Source organism: Physeter macrocephalus, chromosome 6 (assembly GCF_002837175.3).
Source record: "Physeter macrocephalus isolate SW-GA chromosome 6, ASM283717v5, whole genome shotgun sequence".
Lineage (NCBI taxonomy): Eukaryota > Metazoa > Chordata > Mammalia > Artiodactyla > Physeteridae > Physeter > Physeter macrocephalus.
In genome coordinates this window covers 37207501-37226297 of record NC_041219.1, presented here as the reverse complement: position 1 = coordinate 37226297, position 18797 = coordinate 37207501, and the positions used below count along the sequence as shown (strand labels likewise).

Genomic DNA, 18797 nt, shown 5'->3' with positions numbered 1-18797 from the left:
GAGCCTGTGCTCCGCAACGGGAGAGGCCACAACAGTGAGAGGCCCGCGTACCGCAGAACAAACAAACAAACACAAATACCAAATCAAAAGGGCAGCCCATCTCACAGCACAGATGGTTGTTCAACTTGCCTCAGAGAAAGAAAATGTGGATACCAGCAGCCTCCTGCACTTTGGTGTTACAGGAAAAAGTTAACGACACAGAAAATTGGTTGTGCTGTCCAGGATGGCAAACAGGAATTCTAAAGGTGAAGCCTCCACAAAAAACACATAGTGTTATTTTTTAATACCTAAGCCAGCCGTGACTCTATTTCCACCTTAATTTCCTAAAGGTTCCCTGAACGGTAATTAAGACACTCAAACCAAAGGCAAACACTCGGGGAAAAAAAAATTCACATCCAAAATCCAAAAAGTCTGAACTGCATTCCACATGATTATTGCCTTAGAAATAACCTCTGGACAGATGGATATATCACCTTATAATGCTTCTCAAATCTATTGCAACCGATGTTTTCCCAGTGTATGTGAGACGTGGCACAAAAAAACCAAAGCCCTCCAATTTCAAACACTGTGTCAAGGAAGGGTTAACCACCTTGCCCCACCTCCACTCAGGAACCAGGTTATTTTGAATCCCTGGTGGAAATGCAAAACTAACCCTGAGCTTCACCTCTCAAGACCTGAGTACCTAGAATCAGAAAGGAAATGGCCATAAAAACCAGGGCAATAACTCAGCATAGCTCAGCATCTGAAGTACAGGCAGTAGATGTCCCTCCCTCCTTTTGCTAGGGAATTCTTTAGGCGAAAGTTAAAGCTTAATGGTTAAGGTCTCCATGAAAAAATATGGGGACCTGCTGATGGAGGAAACCTAACCAAAAAAACCTGAGCATCTGAGGCCGGTGCTTCACACTCCGGAATTCGATTCGATTGGATTCGGCGTCTCCAGTTGGGTTTCTGTTAATCCCACTGGTAGCGCTTAATCTAGCTCCAAAATGCCTTCCGTCTGCCACCTCCTCTCTGGTCCTACCTCTAGCCTGAGTTCAACTCACGGAGGAACAGCTTTCATTGTGCTCCTTCCTGCTCAGTGCTTCAATAGTCTTCTTCTCAAGCAACTCCCTCTGCCTCAATAACTGACTAGATTAGTGACCATATAATTGACTTCCCCAAACAGGACACTTTTGAAATGAAAGGGGCACTATTAATAATTATGCCAAGACAACCACAATAAACCAGGACTGTCCATGGCAAACTGGGGCATAGAGTCATTCCAACTATAAGGTCTTAGAGGGAGAGCACTTGTCTTACCTTGTTAACTCTGTCTCACCTTTGTAACCGAACAGCTCCCAGCATAGCACTGAAACACCAAAGGTGCTAAATAATAAACATTTGTGGAATTGAATCTGCAAATAATAGGTACCAAAGGTACCAGCTACTATGGATTTGTCTCTGCAAAGGATGCTGTAGATTATTACAGAATACAACCATACCAGAAAAATCCCTGCTTCTGATATTCTATTTCACTTCCACCAGGGCTATTTTTAAATCTCTCACCAATAGTGATTTTGTGTATAATAATAATTAATAGCAGTTATCACTGAGTCCTATGTATGTTAATTACAGTTGAGGAACCAGAGATACATTCTCCCAACAACCCTAACAAGGAAAGCATTTGTAGACCTAGTCTCTAAATGAAGCAATGGAGGCTCAGCAGGGAGAAATAATTCCCATAGGGTCACAGACTCTGGCCAAGCCCATTCCCTACCATTGACTAGAAAACTTACCAATCATAACATCTTAGTTCCAGAGTGTTACTTTTCAAAACCATTTCACCATTGAGACAAGGTGGCATAACATTCAGCAAACTATGCAAAGCCATGAAATGGATGATGCGTGGCCCAACTATACCACTGACTGTCTATTGTACTTCCTCTAACGTGACGTGGATTCAAACTAATTGAAAAAGAGGAGACCTGGAAGAACGCTGGCAAGAACCTATGATAACATACAGCACAGCCCTTCTTTGAGAAAAAGCAGGAAAGCAGAAACTGGCATCTTGATATCCAAATGTCAAATAAGCATTGCTGGCCAGCCCCACAAATGGGACCCACAAACAGAATTTCCTAAGTGATAAAAAGAAGTGAGCACCTGCTTTTCTGAGGAGAGGTGAGGGGAACAGTGGGAAGAGGGGAAAGAGATGCTATTACTAAAGAGAAGCGATGAAAATTGCTTTTACGGAGGAAAGGGAATTTAAGCTGTCAACTCCATGAGGGTGGAGACGGGTTGAATCGAGCGTTCTCTGGCACTCTGTCCAACTTCTTGTCAGTGAAATTCCACATACAAAGCCTAGAAAATTCATCTCCCATAATGCTTTGATTGACGGCAGTTTCACATCTAACGCAAGAGGTTCTTTCAAGTGAGATGTTCGTCTTTAACGTTCCCCCTCCACCCCACCTATTTTACAGTATGTACAGATTTCCCAAATCCATAAAACTAGGGACTCTCGTGGGTACATTACTCAAATTACAAGCTACCAAAACACTTTCCAAGAACACAATGGGTTGTCGACTTCTCCATTTAAAAAAAAAAAAAAATTCAGGAACCTCACATATACACTTGCAAGAATCACAAACCACCTTCTTTCTCATAAATACACTCCCAGGAAATTAGCTGAGCATCTCAACCCCAACAAAGAGAAAGCTTTGTCTGCTGAACAAGAGACCCTCTTCATTAATGCCTCGCTTATATTGATTATGGAAGACATGCCGTACCAACGATGTTTCCACGACGAGGAGAAAGAAGCTGCAGTCACTAAACTCAATAGTCACCAACTCCCTGCAGACTAAATTCTGCTCCCAAAAGCACATTCAGCCATCACTGATCTCAAAGGCTTTAAACCAAGCAAGTGGGGCACTGCGTCCCTGCAGCTGCCAGCCAGCAATACCACACATACAAACATTTAGCCTAAAAATTAACTGTGTTCTAGGAAAGGCACAGAGCGGCAATCATAAATCATAAACAGCAGCTCACATCTCCAACCCCTCCTTCCTGGTTCCAAGATCCTCATTTTTTGTCACAGGGCTGCAGACCAAGACCCAGTGTTACATGAAATGGAAGTAGGATTTGGTTAAGATTGGCTTAACAGTGAAGAGGTGTTAAAAAAAAAAAAAAAAAAGAACGCTGCACATCTCTTACATAAACACTGTCATGGGAGGTCTTGCTAAACAGACAACGACCATACAGCTAGCTACATTTCTCTGCCCCGTAGAGACCAAGCTCTGGCCAGCAGAACGGGAGCAAAACTGATGGGAGGCGGCTCCAGGCCTGGCTCAGTAAACTCGATGTCCTTATCCCTCTGCCTGGTTGCCTATAAAAAGATGACCTTCAGAATGACCTTGGGCCCCTTGGGTTGAAAATGGCGGATCGACAAGACGGAAGGAGGCTGGGTCCCTGAAACACCAAATGGAGGAGAGCCGTCCCAGCAGGAACGCCTACTCTAGACTTCTGCGTGAGAAATTTTTCTTGGGTTCATTTACTGAGACTTGGTGATTTCTGTTACAGAAGCTAGTGTTACCTTATATAATACAGGCAGTCATGAAGAGTCCATTTATAAGCATCTAAGAGCCCCTACTTGCTCTGGGGCTTCCTAAAATGTGCCTATCCACAGAACCCAGTGTCCTGTGTCACCTGTGAATGCTACTCTTATTATGAGCCTCTGAAACCATGGCAGCATGGGGGCCTTCTCCCACAGTCTTTGGTCTTAGAACAAGGGTATCACAAGAGTGATGTAAAACTCCTCTGTCAATAGTTTCTCAACTGGTATTGATGGATGGCATGTGAAAGGTTCTCTTCTAGACACTATGGCACAGAGACATGTTTTCTACCCTCTTAAAGAGGGGCAAACAGACATTCATCAACAAATACTGGACTTCAAACACACTATGATAGAATAGAAGCATGTAGAAAACACAAAATAGTAGAGTACTATTACTTGTGTGGGGGAAGCTGGTTAGGAACGTTATCCAAGAGGGGATGATCTGGCAAAGGGCAGAAAGGATGACAACGATAATTCTGGTTGTGCCTTAGGTGGTGGTGGTGATGATGGTAGGTCAGCTATTCGAAGGACTGTCCCATCAAATGAACAATCACAGGAGATACTTTCCACTGCCACCCTCACATTTTCTCACATGATCATCATATCCACACACACACACACACACACACACAAAAATCATACATCCTATGTCATAAGAATGATAAATGGGTGAGCGAGGGTTTGCCTGTGTAAGAAATGTGAGGTTAGTCACCGTGGTAAGTCACCAAAGTGGCCCTGTTTCTTCACCCCAGCCTGAGGTACTCCTTTGGCCGTGGAAGTCTGCATGCCACTCTGGGCAGCACATTCTGCCCGAGGTTCTGACTCTGAGCTCGGCCAGGGGACTTGCTTTGGTCAATGGGATGTGAGCTAACATCCCACAGTGGATTTAAAAGCACTTGCATGACTGGCTCACCGGCTCTTGCACCTCTGTCACAACCATGAGAACTTGCCTTGGCAACCCTGCCAGGGGATGAGAGACACGTGTGGAGCTCAGTCCAACTATCTCACTCATGCCAGCCAAGGCCACTGTGGATCAGTGACCCTCAGACATGTGAGCAAGGCCAGCTATGATCACAGAGCCCCCTGAACCACCAGACGCGTGAACAATAAACGGCTATGACCGCGTGCTACTGAGGCTTAGCGGTGGTTTGCTAGGCGGCATTATTACAGCAATAACTGGTGGAGTACTACTGTCATCATCCCCGTTTTACAGATGTAGAAACAGGGGCAAAGAGAAGTGAAGTAACTTCATCAAGGTGACACAGCTGGTATGTGGCAAAACCGGAATTTGAAAGCAGGCAATGGCTCTATAGTCTTTGCTCTTATCCATTTCATTCACCATAACTTCTCTCCATACAGCAGTGCGAGCTGAATCCTTATCAGAAGGCAAAGCGCTCTGCCGGGCTCCAGGTGGGGCCTCCAGGCTGGGAGGGAGGGATGCTGGGTATCCTGCTAATTGGTGGCATTCACCTCCCTCTAGTCGTTGATTTAGTGCTGACGGCGATGGAGACCATCTGCTCTCCCCGGGAGCTCTGCAACACCTGAGCTCTCCCTGCCTTTCCCTGCACTGCACTGTCACAGCTCAGATCCTTTTCCTCCACAGATGCCTCCTCGGGGCCAGTGAAAGCCAGTCCCCCTAAAACCGAATTCCCCTGCCGAGTTTATGATTAACCTCTCTACCCAAAACTTTATTCCCTTTCTTGTCCACCCCTGTTCCCCTCAGGATTGAGGAGTATCAAAGAAAAGGGGGGAATGAAACCAAGTAGGACCCTGCAGGGCCTTCCCGGGTACAAAAGCCCCTCCATGGCTCCCCGCTTTTTGTTTGGCCGTCTGAGTTCCAAAGAGCAGACTCAAGCAGTTAATGATCAGGGCAAGAGAGTCACAGTTCCTCCTGAAGGGATATGGAAAACAATCTGATGCATATCTTTGCGTTGTTCTGCAGAAACTAAGACCCCTACCCGGTGGAAGATGATGACTGCTTGCTGACCTCAAGCATGGAGACCCCGGACTGGTTGGAACCATAAGGTTGATGATGGAGGTTCCCGAAACATCACCCTGTTACCTCACCACCAATCAATCAGAAGAAGGTCCACAAGCTGCAGCCCTCACCCTAAATGTTGCCTTTAAAAACCCTTCCCTGAAAGCCATCGGGGAACTCGAGTCTTTGGAGCACAAGCCGCCCATTTTCCTTTCTTGGCACCCTGCCGTAAGCACTGTGTTTTCCTTCACCACCGCCGGTGTCAGCAGATTGGCTTTGCTGTGTGTCGGACAAGCAGATCCAAGTTTGGTTCGGTAACACCCACACCTGGAGCCGACAGGGGCTTCCTCTCCACTCCTCCTCCTCCCCAGGCTCACCCCGCCAGACTTTGCAGCACCATCTTTGCACCTTTACCAGGAAATCTGCAGAAACGCCTCCAGCACCTGCCTCTGCCCTCACCTCCCTTACCTCCACTTCTTGCTTCCGGAGCGCTTAAGCCTGGCTTTGAGGTTATCCCATTTGGAAGTCAACTGTTCTGAGAGCCAGCTGTATTTGTCCCCTCTTCCCTCCCCAACACCCTGCCTCCTATTTCCAAGTAATGAATGACGGCTTGGCAAAGAAAGCATAACCCTCTGCCAAAATAAAAAGTCTGTCAGAACAACTCGCAAGAGTTACTGTGTCCTCTTACCCCTCCGCCCGGCCCGGTTTCCTGTGTGTTTTTTTTCATCTCTGCCGAACACCATGGTACCAAAGGTGACCACTCTAACCTCAGCACTAGGAGTACGTTTCTCAAAGTGGCACACCAGTACAGAATCCTCTGGGCTACTTATTTGAAATGCAGGTTCCTGAGCTTGGCCCCAATGAATCAGACTGCCTGAGGGAGGCCTTAGAAGCTGTGTTCATACACAGTAAGTTTCCCACATGATTCTAATGCACTAACTCTTGAAAACAGTCTTCCTGCAGCTGCAGGCCTAGAACGATACTGGTCCACAGTCAGCAGGTAATTTATGCTTCACCTCACATCAGCCTCATTTCAACTCTAGAAGTGGGTACAATTTTTCTCCCATTTTAGAGATGAGGAAACTGAGGCTTTGAGATATTAAATAATTCCCAGGTCACACGGCTAATACGTGGTAATGTTGGCTTTGAACAAAGATCAACCCCATGCTCTAAACCTGCTCTGAAATCCTCATACGGTAGACGACTTCGGTATTTCCAAAAGCTGATGATACTGGGTATCTGTGTTCACTTGGCATGTTTCCCTATTGCCCATGAAACCGTCCTTAGAATGAAAACTCAGAAAACAGGCACCGTCTTTTTAGGAAATTCTCTCCATACTCACTTTTGATGAGCAAGTGTAGTATAACTGTGTTCCATGGATGTGAAGAACACTGTTGATTTTACATCTATTCCAGCCTCAATTTCCCACCCAGTGCCAGAGGGTGGAGTGACTTACAAGGAAAATTGACACTAGTTGTCTTTATAATGCACCATCACAGACATAATCATTTGTGCCTCCTTCCAACTAATCCTATTTTAGCAAAGCATTAGGCACAAAGTAGGTAAATAATGAAACTCTGGAAAAATAGAGCTGAATTGCTAAGCAAATAATAACAACGGTAATAACGAAAATAACAGCTGCACTTATTGACTGCTTGCCAAGGCCAACTTCTTCACAGATATCATCTCATTTGAGCCCAAGTAATATTTCTCCCCAATTTACAGACGAATGAATCTAAATGTATAGAGGCTGAGGAACTTGCCCAAGGTCAAACAGCTAATTAAGTAGCAGAGCTGTGATTCCAACCCACATCAGTGTCACTCCGAAATCAACTGCTGTAAAAACACTTTCTATACAAAGAGGGGTCCCCAGAAGGGCAGCATCAACATCGACCAGGAGCTTATTAGAAATGCACAATCTCAGGCCACTCCCCAGACCTACTAAATCAGGACTGAGTACACAGTTAAGTCAGAGAAGCATTTGTCTAAACCACGGTTTCTCAGCCTCAGCGCTCCTGACATTTGGGGCTGAATAATGCTTTGCTGTGGGGTTCTGTCCTGTGTTGTGTAGGATGTTTAGCAGCATCCCTGGTTTCTACCCACTAGATGCCAGTAATAACCCCCCTTCCTCCCCAAGTCATGATGACCAAAAATATCTACAGCTGTATCCAATGTCCCCTGGGAGAGCAAAAGAGCCCCCAGCTGAGAACCACTGGCTAGATGAGAGTGCTTTTCTGCTGGGCTGAATTTCTGGCACGGAGTAGAGGTTTGTATGCACAAATGAGAGGCCTGTCTGTCTCCTAGGGGTCTGTAAGCCAAAAAAGAACCTCTGGGTTCCAAGGACTGGGTTCTAGGTCTGTCATTGCCTGCCCTGTGAAGCTGGGAGTGACAGAATCAGATCTGCACCTCTGCATCCAGCCCCACCACCAAAAAAAGCTGACCTAGAGCAGGGCTCCTCCAAACCTCGCTGCGTATGAGAATCACCCGGAAGCTGTTTTGAAAAATACAGATTAGGGGCTTCCCTGGTGGCGCAGTGGTTAAGAATCCGCCTGCCAGCGCAGGGAACACGGGTTCGAGCCCTGGTCCGGGAAGATCCCACATGCCGCGGAGCAACCAAGCCCGTGCGCCACAACTACTGAGCCTGCACTCTAGAGCCCACGAGCCACAACGACTGAGCCCGTGTGCCACAACTACTGAAGCCCGCGAGCTGAGAGCCTGTGCTCCGCAACAAGAGAAGCCACCGCAATGAGAAGCCCGCGCACCGCAACGAAGGGTAGCCCCCGCTCGCCGCAACTAGAGAAAGCCCGCCCGAGGCAACGAAGACCCAACGCAGCCAAAAATAAATAAATAAATTTATTAAAAAGTAACTAAAAACACAGATTAGGTGGTGCCCTCCCCACAAGGCCCCCCCACCCCCGCCGGGCCCTGGAATCAGCTTCTCTAATAAGCTCCTCAAGATATCTTAATGCACTTCATACCTGAACTGGTTTTTAGGAAGCACCAGACCAGAACATTTCAAAAGGCCCCCAATTCTAGGATTTTACCCTCTTCGTCGGTGACTCAGGCCTCCTCCCCACCCAGAGGTGCTACTGACTCAAAGAAACCAAATCCTACCGAGAGTCCTCAGGCTGCCCCACGCGATGGATCCAAGCAGCATGAAGCACACACCCGGCCCCAGCAGGGGCTGCGGGCACACCGCGGCCGCAGCCCACCTCCAGCGCGGCCCTCGGCAGGAACGAAGGCAGCGCGCGCGCGCGCGCGCAGGGCCTGACCGTCTTAAGTGCTGCGGAAAGCTGCCGCTAATTACGTTAGCACAGTCAGATGGCGTCGGGGAGGCGGGGCTGCTCCAGCCACGGGCAGTCGTGGGAAATGAGACGCCCACGTGAGGCTCTTTCCACAGCTGCAGAACTGCATGCGGTGCGAGCGCGGGCCCGTTGGAGAGGTTCCTTCCCAGCCGCTGACTCTCCGGTAGCGAGACACTGATTGCGAGGCTGCTGCCCTGAGTGTATGGGGTATCCCCAGGGAAGAGAGCCAGAGGGCCGGAACCATTTCCTGACGACGGCACGCTCAGTCGAAGGTACTCAACAGAGCCAGGAAGACACAGCTGACGTTTACGGAGGGCACCCAACACGCGTGCACCGCCTCCTTCACCCCAGCACAAGCCACGCTGCGAGGAAGCCTGAGAGCCTCTATCTTACAGATGGGGAAACTGAGGCTCAGAGCTCAAGAGTAATTTGCTCCAGGACACCCAGCACTTACGGTGGGACGGCAACTGGGCTCATTTTTAAGAACCCCAGAGGCCCCATCTTGTTGCTTTTTTACTTCCTGTATCTGAAGGGAACTTTCCTGAACCAACTTGAATATTCAGCCAACACCCCCAAGGGTGTAAGTAGAAGCCGGGACTGCTGGGGCACCTGGCCCCAGGAACAGACCTGCAATTCCTAGAGTTGAACACCAAGTTACTATGACCAAGTCTCTGCCCTACAGCAAAGCAACCGAGGGGCTTTCTGAGCTCAAAAACACTAGGTTGAGCCCAAAAGCGTTTTACCACTTTTTTTTTTTTTTTTTTTTTTTTTTTGCGGTACGCAGGCCTCTCACTGCCGTGGCCTCTTCGGCAGGCGGACTCTCAACCACTGCGCCACCAGGGAAGCCCCGTTTTACCACTTTTAATTCATGAATCTGCCCAGTGATATTTTTTCTCTCTCCTTACAAGGATTTTCTTTTTCTTCCCATGAATCCTCATCCATTCAGTCACAGCCCTTCTTTTCGGCTTTTCCCATCAGTTCCTGAAACAGAGAAAGGGGTTAGCGGTCCTAATGGGTCCCATGTGCTGATGGAGGCCAGAATCCCCAGGAGGGATCAAGGTAGCCCTGCCATGAACCAGGTGAGAGGAGGCCAGCTTCCCAGTCCTGAAATACGTGCTGGGGACAGAGGGCCACAGGCCGAAAGTCTCACTGGTCAAGTCCAATTAAGTAGAGATGCTCCCAGATGAGAGAATGGAAAGAACCTTGTTGGCTACTTTGTATGGGCCAGGAGCTGTTGTAAGCATTTACACAGATTTGCTCTTTTATTCCTAAACTCACACACACTTTTAAAGGTGGGTTACTCAGCCATAACAGAGAATGAAATAATGCCATTTGCGGCAACATGGATGGACCTAGAGATTATCATACTAAGTGAAGTGTCAGATAAACATCATTTGATATCACTTATATGTGGAATCTAAAAAACACAAATGATACAAGTGAACTTATTTACAAAACAGAAATAGAATTCACAGACATAGAAAACAGAAATAGAAAACAGAAATAGATTCACAGACATAGAAAACACATGTATGGTTACCAAAGGGGAAAGCGGGGGAGGGGATAAATTAGGAGTTTGGGATTAACAGATACACTACTATATATAAAATAGGTAAAACAACAAGGACCTATTGTACAGCACGGGGAACTACAGTCAATATCTTGTAATAACCTATAATGGAAAAGAATCTGCAAATAATATACATACTTCCATTTTTAAAAATTTAATAAATAAATAAAGGTGGGTACTAATTACCGTTCCCGATTTGCAGGTGGGCAATGAGACGCTGAGAGGGTTAATGGCCGCCCAAGTTTTATGGTGTGAGTGTTTGTTTCCCTCCAAAATTCATATGTTGAAATCCTAACTCCCAAAGATAATGGTATTAGGATGTGGGGCCTTTAGAGGTGCCTAAATCATACGGTGGAAGCCTCAGGAATCGAATTAGCGCCCTCATAAAAGGGGCTCCAGAAAGATCCCCAGCCCCTTCCATCAGGTGAGGGCCCTCATCTGACCATGCTGGTACCCTGATCTCAGACTTCCAGCCTCCAGAACTATGAGAAATAAATTTGCTGTGTATAAGCTACCCAGTCTGTGGTGTTTCGTGAGAGCGGCCCAAACAGACTAAGCCACCAAAGTCGCACACCTAGGAAGCGACAGAGGTGGGGTTTGAACACAGGCCATGCGAGGCCACTACACCACCGCGGGGAACGTTTGGCAAGGCGTTTAGATTAGTCCCGTGCACCCACAGTTCCTTCTCCCTTGTAACTAACACCTTTAATCACATGATACAGATCTGTAGGTAATGCCTAATCTATCATCTAAGACCTGGCCACACGAAGGGTGGTCCTCAGACCACCCTTGCAGGAGCATCAGGGGGGAGCTTGTTAGAAAGACAGACTCCTCAGCCCTGCCCCAGACCTCCTGAATCCAGTTTGAGAAGCGCTGATAAGAGCCTTATCTTCCTGCTTCAATATAAGGAGCTGCCTCAGAGTTCTGTTCTCCTGGGGTCTGGGCCTCAGGAGTTTTTGGAGTCTAACAGAAGATTTTTTCATTTGCGTTGCTGTACTCCCTTCAAACTCTTTCCCGATGACTCCCCTCGGTCTCTCCCTTCTCCGCCTCATCGGTGCACGTGATGGTTTGAATTGCACAACGTCTGTCAGCTGCCCAATTTAGCACCCGCCGCTGCCTTCCAGAGAGCTCGCATGTTCATTGTCTCACACATGCAGCGGGCGGTGGCTAAAAAGTTCAAAGGCTGATTGCAGGGCAGATGGAAATTATCACTCACTAATCAAATGATCTCCATCCAATTAAATGACTGGCAATCTGGGGAGAGGACATGAGCTCTGTTTGGGGGCTCATGTCTTTGTCTGTTTTGCTGCATAGCAACCAACAGGTACAAGTGTATTTCCATTTACTGAATTATCTGGCCAATCCAGTCTGTGGTTAAAAACCACGCGTGTAGAAGGAATAGGAAGGAGCAGCTGAGGTCCTGGAGGTGCTGTCAGGGGAAGAGGGGAAGGTCGGGTGTTTGCTCACAGCTGTGCCTTACCCAAACCGGCATTAATACATTCCCCGGTGACTGACACCAGGGTTTGGTGGAAGGCACTTAAGACTCGCCCTGGGGACGTCCCTGGTGGTGCAGTGGTTAAGACTCCATGCTCCGTGCTTCCACTGCAGGGGACGTGGGTTCAATCCCTGGTCCAAGGAACTAAGACCCTGCACGGCCAAAAACACAAGACTCGCCCTGTGTTCTGAGGGGGAGATTGACTCCTTCCTCCCGCATCGGGGGGCACCTGAAGGAGCTCGACACGTGCAAACTATAACTACAAGTTCACTCCCTCCTGGATGATGTTACGGCCGGCCCTGGGGCTGAGTGCTTTTCCTGCAGGAGCTGATTTAATCCTCACAAATGCCCAGAGGGTGCGCCCCATCCCAACCTGAGCCCATTTTGCAGGTCAGTTGAGTATCTGCAAGCTTAAATGACTTGCTCAAGGTCAAGGATCTAGTTGTGGTCGGGCAAGGATTTGCACTGAGGATTTGACCATCAAACGCTAGACCACATTCCCCAAGAGGGAGAAAGGTACTGAGCCCAGCACCTTCCATTCGGTGCCTACACAAGATTACCCAGCCAAATTAGGGTGTTTGCCTCCAGGGACCTGGTATTTGCCCTCTTGTTACTTCCTGGATCCCAGGGTCCCACTACGTATCCACCCAGGATGCACTCTAACACCTGTCCTTCCCCGGTAACTCCTAGGTGCGGGCTTTACAGTCAAGGGCGGGAAACCTGCAAAAGACAAATGGACTCATGGTCCAGCTATGAATGCAAGTGAGAGAGGTCCTATCTCGAGCATCTTTCTACTCCATACCCAGACCCTGGTCTCATCTCTTATTCCAGAATGCTCTGAAAAGCTGCTCCACTTTTCTGCCCCTCTCTCTATAAGACTGAGACGCCCAGAGCCCTTGCAATCCTCAAGGACTCCAAGAGGAATGAAGCGTCCTTACCAACAGGCCCTTGTCTACAATGAATGCCGACCCTGTGCTAGGGATGGAATCAAAGGGCTCTATTCAACCCCCTTGATCAAAACTACCTCCCCGCCCAGGACCCTACAGAGACCAGAACCTGAGGAACCTCCCCCCATTTTATTCCCTAATGTCCCAGACTAGCCAGCCAGCCTGCTGCAATAGTTCAATTCCTCTCCTTCCTTACTGCGGAGAATCACATGTATTGAAACTAAAAGCCTGTGGATCAGTGAGTCCCACACCAACCTAGGGTGGAAAATGACTGGCAGCTTTGTCATCCAACTGAAAACCCACAGTGCAAGGGATTTGTAATTCTTCTACCAAAGTAGGTTTTCTGGAGAAAAGTATACCTGCAACTTCAGTAAATCCAGCATCATAATCATCATGGCATTTTATTCCTCTTCCCCTTTCCTGTTGAACGCTCCTCTCTTAGCTCATGTAATCCTTTCTATCCCTTCACAGAGAAACACCACGCCAAACACAAATCAGTCTTGTATGAGTAAGACACCAAAGGGCAGAAGACGTCAGAAGTTCATTCACCTTCTCCCTCTCGCGTCCATTTCTGGATCCTTGGTTCATTTTGCCCCTGCTAATCATGTGGCTTAAAACAAACATTTAAAATCCCCTGTGCCGCTTATCACTAAGCTAGGACTGATAAATCCACACCCTTACCTCCCAATGTAAAAAAAAAGAGGCCAATAAACCCTTAGCAAGCACCAGGCCCTCAGAAAGGGAGGCAATATTATACATTAAGGAAATAAAAGGAGAGCTCAGATGTAAACTGCCAGGTATTAATGCAAAGTAATAAACCAGGAAAAGGCCCAACAGCAATGTTTAATGGAGACAAAGCAAGAACTTCTCCCAAGGAGAGGGGAGGTCAAGAACAGAGCTTTTAATCTAATAAATCAAAGCGGAAAAAACAAACTATTAATAGGCCTGGCAAATGTATCTCAGAAGATAGCTACAGGGAAAAACAGTAAGAGCTTAAGGGTCACCTGGGGTGTTGGATTAAAAGTCCACAATCAAATCCTGCAAAGCCATATGAATCTTACTTAGCTCTATCAAAAAATACTGATGGAGAGCTTCCCCGCTGGGCCCCAGGCTGCCTGTACCAGGCACAGGGGGCTCAGAGAATGCCCCAGACCCTATGGTGGCAGCCTCGTGGCCAGGGAGGATGCCCAGAAAATGGTAACAAGAGAAAAGGGGGTGCAGAATGAGAGGAGGGGGCGCTGAGGACCTAGACCATGGCAGGAGGCAGACTGAGGCCCCGGAGAACCCACGCTTATTTTTGATGATTCCTCTTCCTGTCTTTTTTTTTTTTTTTTTTGGTCTGAATTCTCCAGTATTGAGCTACCGGCTGTCCAGACTTAAGTGTATATTTGATTTATACAATAATGACTACGTTATACTCACAAAGCTGTCATGACCCACCAGCGTGGATCTGTATCCATTTATCAGGGCACATTGTCTCCAAGTCTTCCCTCGTGACGTTTTCTTGCTGAAGCCAAGGTTAAAGAATGCAGAGTCTGGCCCCAGAGCTGCATAAAGTTAATGACCCAACAAGCAATTGCTGTTCCAGGCTTTGGGGCGGTGCGGGGTCGAAGAACAGTCCAGGCACTTGGACATGGGGTTCCCCCAGTTTCTGCCTTCTCACCCCGTTCAGCTGAGGAGCCAGAAGGAGGCTACAGGCATTTCTACCTCAACTGTTGAGGCTCCAATGGCTGGTTACCGGCCTCACCCCAGCTCTGATCGAGGCTCAAAGATACCCACCCCCGTCCCTCACCCTCATCTCCACCCCAGTGGCCTCTACAGAAAGCCCCGGTGCAGAGGAATACATCAAAACTGCCTGCTTCTCCACAGGAAACAAACTTACGATTACCAAAGGTGAAAGGGAGAGAGGGAAGGATAAGTTAGGAGTTTGGGATTCACAGATACAAACTACTTATACGTAAAGTAGATAAGCAAGAAGGATTTACTATATGACACAAGGAATTATATTCAATATCTTACAATAATCTATAATGAAAAGTAATCTGAAAACATATATGTAACTGAATCACTTTGCTATATACCTGAAACTAACATAATACTGTAAATCAACTGCACTTCAATGAAAAAATGAATGAGAAAAAAAAACTGCTTCTCTAACAGCCTCTAAGAAAAGGATAAAAAACCTAACACTCCTTCCCTCCCCACAGAAAAGATTCACCAATAAGTGTTTGCTAAGTGCTTGCTCTATTCTTTGGGATCCAAGTGAATTGAAAAACAAGAACCATGGACCAGATAGAGAGACCTAAATTAAACTAATCCCGGGGAAAGAAAAGGATGAGGACCGGCAATAGTGAGCCATTGAAGGTTGCAGAGCAATAGAGTGGCAGCCATGTTGAAAAGGGGTTAAAAAGATAAAGACACAATGAGAAGAAATTCAAAACTGAATCACCTCTTTCTTCTTACTGCTGGTAAAGAATATTAACAAAAATAACCCCTTCCTCCAGCCACCTAAAAACTATTAGAAGTTTTCTCAAAGAAAATTTTCACCATGTTATCAGCTGCAAAAGACTATTAAAATCAATAGCTAACTCAAGCATTCAGCCTTTTGAACTGAATCCTCCCCACATCCGCTTGAATGGGCTCTCGGAAATCATTAAGATTTGCACAAATAACCAAGAAGACCCCTTCCCGACAAGTCAGATAACCCAGAAGTGAAACTTGCTGAAATCTTCAATGAAAAGGGTCTCTTAGGGAAGTTTCCAACAAAAGCATCTTTGAAGGCCTGGCCCTCCTGTGAACTCCGCAGTAGATTATTGTGGTCATGAGACACTAACACTATCCCTATTCTCCATGTGCACATCCCTTTGTTCTTCTGGCTTTTTACTGGGCTGAAGTGAAGCTCACCCTGGCAGTTGAAGATTCCCCTAGTCACTCTTCATTCTATCTGCTTGTCTCCCAGTAATGGTTGGCAGTAAAGCCTTTAAAATAAAAATGGACACATATGCTTAGGGAAACATCTTACATCTTACCCATGCACAGACAAGGAGGGAGAGAGGGCACCCCTCCGCCGACAAAGATGGAGACGTTATTAAGATGAAACGTGGTGTCCAACATCCCTGGAGCCATAGGATGGAACGAAGTAGGGGACAGGAAGAATGACCCAGGAAATGCCCACCAGCAGCTCATGCAGGGCAGAGTGGCCACGGACAAAGTAAACGGCTTGTCAAGGAGCAGCTGGCTTCAGCACGCTTGCTGTCACCTGGCCCTCCTCCTCCCCATGCCATCTTACCCCTGTCACTGATCCAGGGCCTCAGAAACAGGGGGACAAAGAAGACAGAAATCAACATACAGGAGGAAAGGTTAGTGGAGGCCAACAGACTTCGGCCCCTCTTAGAAAAACCCAGGAAACAACTAAAGAAGAAAACTCCAAGGAAACTATTTGTAGAAAAAGTAGTTTGTGAACTTTTTTCTCATTCACAAGGTACTCAAGAAGTTGTGACAACATGAGAGGAGTGAACTCATGTATGAGCTTGCTAGGACTGCCATAAAAATTACCACCGACTGGGGGGCTTAAACAACAGACATTTATTGTCTCACTGTTCTGGAGGCTAGAAGTCTAAGATCAAGGTGTCAGGGAAGGGTTGATTTCTTCTGAGGCCTCTCTCTTCAGCTTGCAGACGGCCACCTTCTCCCTGTGTCCTTACGTGGTCTTTCCTCTATGAGCACGGACCTCTGCTGTCTCTTGGTGTGTCCAAATTTCCTCTTAAAAAGACACTAGTCTGACTGGATTAGGGCCCACCCGTATGACCTCATTTTAACTCAGTCACCTCCTTAAAGATCCTGTCTCAATTCAGCCCGAAACAACTGTTAATGACAGTAACTGTCCTTTAAGGCATATGACAATCATATTATGCCAGGTCTTTGATGCACCTCAGCTTGTTAAATCTTTGCAGAGGTCCCATGAGGGCAGATATTCTCCTTTATAAGTCATGGATAAGGGTTCCAGGTGTCACACAGTTAGACGGTGGCTAAATTATCCACAGCATAAGTATAAAGGTAGGTCTGAGTCCAGGACGGATGAGCAGGCCTGCCTTCCCCAGCTCCAGTGGAAATACTGTTTCTAGACGGCAAATTCTTTGACTCCCCAGTTCAGTGATCTTCAGAACACACCAAAAAACTCATCCTTCAAACTCTGTGTAGGATTTTGTGATAGGAAACGACACATCATGGGTTTTTCTGTCTTGTTTAAAACAAACAAAAAAAAGTTTTAGGGGATGAGTCTGTGAGTTGAGTTCTTAATGGAGACTTGATTTTATGGTACCAAAATAAGACAACTATAAACAAAACATCTCAAAGAGTGAGGAGTAGGCTTGCAAATTTCATTGGCCCTGTGCCATTATTTACTGATAGGATTAGCAGATGTGAGTGTGGAATTGCTCCCCTGGCTTGAAATAACATAATGTATTTTTCCTAATGTAATTTGAAGCGTTTGTTAATACAATAATCCAACACAAACATGAGAACTGATATGGGGAACTGTGGCCAGCAGTCACTTCAATAACATCCTAAAGGAAAATTGACTAATATTAGTCCTGATAAAAAAACACAATTAAAGAAGTTAAAGATTAACAAAAAATAAACCAAGTACGGTCAGCCCTCTGTATCTGCAGGTTCCACACCGGTGGATTCAACCAAACATGGAACAAAAAAAATTTTTTTTTAATTTTCTAGTCTCTCACCTTCTGAGAGAGACCACTTTCTGCCTATGGAATAAACTCGCTTCCGCTTAAAAAAAAAAAAAAATGTCCAGAAAGTTCTAAAAAGCAAAACTTGAATTTGCCATGCGCTGGCAACTAGTCATACAGTATCCACATTGTATTTACAACTATTTACACACAATTTACATTGTATTAGGTATAAGTAATCTAGAGAAGATTTAAAGTGTACAGGAGGATGTGCATAGGTTATATGCAAATACTACGCCATTTTATTCAAGGGACTTGAGCACGCGAGGATTCTGGTATCTGCGGGAGATCCTGGAACCAATCCCCCGAGAATATCAAGGGAAGACTGTACTTGACATTTATTTTTAAGTTGGCAGGCATTCCAATGCTTCCATGGCTTTCTAGAAAATCCAGGGGCTCTAAGAATAAACCCTCTAATGTAATAATAGCTCATTAACTCAACATCCCCCTCCCCCTAACACATGCACACGCAGAATAGAAACCAAATTCAGGAGTTGAATAGTGTCATGAAAAAATATTCAAAATTACGTGTCTCTTTCCTCATTTTTTCTATTATTTACTCAAGACTTAGGGGAATTCAGGCCAAAAAAGCACCGAGTCTTTTACAAGCCAAGGGCTTAAGAGACTTGGCCACTATTTGTGGAGTCCTGGCTTTGGGCTTTACACACTTCCATAACAACTGATGCATGGGCCTTATTCTGGAATCTTCAACTCCTGAGCCCATGAAGGAACTCTATTCTCGAGGAAGGATCTCATTATCTATTATACCTTTTGTGATATGGGTCAGCTCAGGATGTGAATTTTAAACAGCTTAGTTAGTTAGGAAAAAGGAGGCAGAGAATTCTCTGGAAGCCAGACAGCCAGGTTCAAATCCAGATGTAAGCCTTTACTAGTTGTATGATCTTGGGTAAGTTACTCAAAGTCTCCGAGCCTCAATTTCCTCATCTGTAAAATGGGGTAAAATGGAACCTTCCTCAGGAATTTCCCTGGTGGCGCAATGGTTAAGAATCCTGCTTCCAATGCAGGGGACATGGGTTCGAGCCCTGGTCTGGGAAGATCCCACATGCTGCAGAGCAACTAAGCCCGTGTGCCACAACTACTGAAGCCCACGTGCCTAGAGCCTGTGCTCTGCAACAAGAGAAGCCACCGCAATGAGAAACCTGCGCACTGC

At 46.5% G+C, this 18797-nt stretch overlaps 1 protein-coding gene across 1 annotated transcript in view; it reads right to left on the bottom strand.

Moving 5' to 3' along the window:
* CHST11 (carbohydrate sulfotransferase 11) overlaps window positions 1-18797 on the bottom strand; it is a 226043-nt gene that overhangs the window by 180723 nt on the left and 26523 nt on the right. The window contains 1 exon segment of the mRNA XM_028490593.1: window positions 1946-2012. Coding sequence (XP_028346394.1) covers window positions 1946-2012 — 67 coding nt within the window.